We start from the raw sequence: 1,946 nt of genomic DNA on the forward strand, positions 1-1,946 counted from the left end.
CAGAGCCAGACTCTGTCTCAAAAAAAAAAAAAAAAAAAGAAAGTCCCACCTAGTTCAGCACCAGAAAATCCACACTGATGCATTTTCAAGAAGGTCTGACCTCATTCAACACGAGAGGATTGACATCAGGCCAAGGCCTTACGGGTGTAGTGAATGTGGGAAGGCCTTCCTTACACAGGCTTATCTTGATGGTCACCAGAAAACCCATACTGGAGAATGGCCTTATGAATGCAGCGAATGTGGGAAATTCTTTTTGGACAGCTACAAACTGGTTATTCATCAGAGAATTCACACTGGAGAAAAGCCTTATAAATGCAGCAAATGTGGGACATTCTTTAGATATCGTTGTACACTGAGTAGACATCAGAAAGTTCACACTGGAGAAAGACCTTACGAGTGTAGTGAATGTGGGAAATTTTTTAGAGACAGCAACAAACTCATTATTCATCAGAGAGTTCATACGGGAGAAAAGCCTTATGAGTGCAGCAACTGTGGGAAGTTTCTTAGATACTGCTCTACATTCATTAAACATCATAAAGTTTGCAATGGGGAGAAGCCTCATGAGTGCAATAAATGTGGGGAATTGTTTAGGATTAAATCGAGCCTTATTACACATCAGCAGCCTCACACTGGAGAAGTCCTTTTAAGTTAAGGGGATGTGGAAAAGACTTCAGCAACAAATGTAATAATGGTCAGTGCCAAAAAATTCACACTGGAGAAAGGTCTCATGAGTGTGGTGAATGCAGCAAAGTGTTTAAATACAATTCCAGCCTCATTAAACATCAGAGAATTCACACTGGAGAAAGGGCTTAGGGCAGTGAATGCAGGAAAGTCACCAAAATCGTCACCTCATTCAGCATGAAAAAGTTCACATCAGAGGAAGAACCTATTAGTATATGCAAATCTAATGTTGAAAGAGTTCAGACAGAAATCTGCGAGGATTTCCTGCTGGGAACTACGTTAAAAACATTTATGGTCAGGCGTGTGGCTCACGCCTGTAATCCCAGCACTTTGGGAGGCAGAGGTGGACGGATCACCTGAGGTCAGGAGTTTGAGACCAGCCTGGCCAACATGGTGAAGCACCCATCTCTACTAAAAACACAAAAATTAGCCGGGCATGGTGGCGGGTGCCTGTAATCCCTCAGGAGGCTGAGCTACTCAGGAACTACTCAGGAGGCTGAGGCAGGGAGAATCACTTGAATCCAGGAGGCAGAGGTTGCAGTGAGCTGAGATTGTTCCATTGCACTCCAGCCTGGGTGGCAGGGTGAGACCCTCTCAAAATAAATAAATAAATAAATAAATTGTGGCAAATTATAGGTAACTTAAAATCTATCATCTTAACCCATATTTAACTATACTGTTCAGTAGCGTTAAGTCAGTCACATTGTTGTCAATTAATATCCAGTAGTTTTTTCAATTTTACGAAACTAAAATATTATACCCTTTAAACCAGGGGCCCACAACCCCCAGGCTGCAAACTGGTACCAGTCTGTGGCCTGTTAGGAACCGGGCCAGCATCACCACCTGAGCTCCACCTCCTGTCAGATCAGCAGCAGCATTAGATTCTCATGGGAGCGTGAGTCCTATTGTGAACTGTGCATGTGAGGGATCTAGGTTGTGTGCTCCTTATGAGACTCTAACTAATGCCTGATGATCTGCGGTGGAACAGTTGTATCCTGAAACTATCTGCCCCCTCTGTCCCTGATGCATGGAAAAATTGGCTTCCATGAAACCAGTCCCTGGTGCCAAAAAGGTTGGGGACCGCTGCTTTAAACCACTCCTCCTCATTCCCTACTCCAGCCCCTGACAACTACTACTGTATGAATTTTACTACTTTAAATATCTCACATAAGTTTTAGTCTTTTGTGACTTATTTTGAGGTTTATTTCCCTTAATGTCTTCAAGGTTTCCATGTTGTAACATAGCTTATAATTTTCATCTTTGTT

At 42.8% G+C, this 1,946-nt stretch overlaps 1 protein-coding gene across 1 annotated transcript in view; it reads left to right on the forward strand.

Moving 5' to 3' along the window:
- Positions 1-652, forward strand: part of ZNF749 (zinc finger protein 749) — a 5,636-nt gene extending 4,984 nt beyond the window's left edge. Inside the window, 1 exon segment of the mRNA XM_011979744.1 lies at positions 94-652. Coding sequence (XP_011835134.1) covers positions 94-652 — 559 coding nt within the window.
- Positions 653-1,946: the final 1,294 nt, after the last annotated feature.

Source organism: Mandrillus leucophaeus, unplaced genomic scaffold (assembly GCF_000951045.1).
Source record: "Mandrillus leucophaeus isolate KB7577 unplaced genomic scaffold, Mleu.le_1.0 Scaffold205, whole genome shotgun sequence".
NCBI lineage: Eukaryota > Metazoa > Chordata > Mammalia > Primates > Cercopithecidae > Mandrillus > Mandrillus leucophaeus.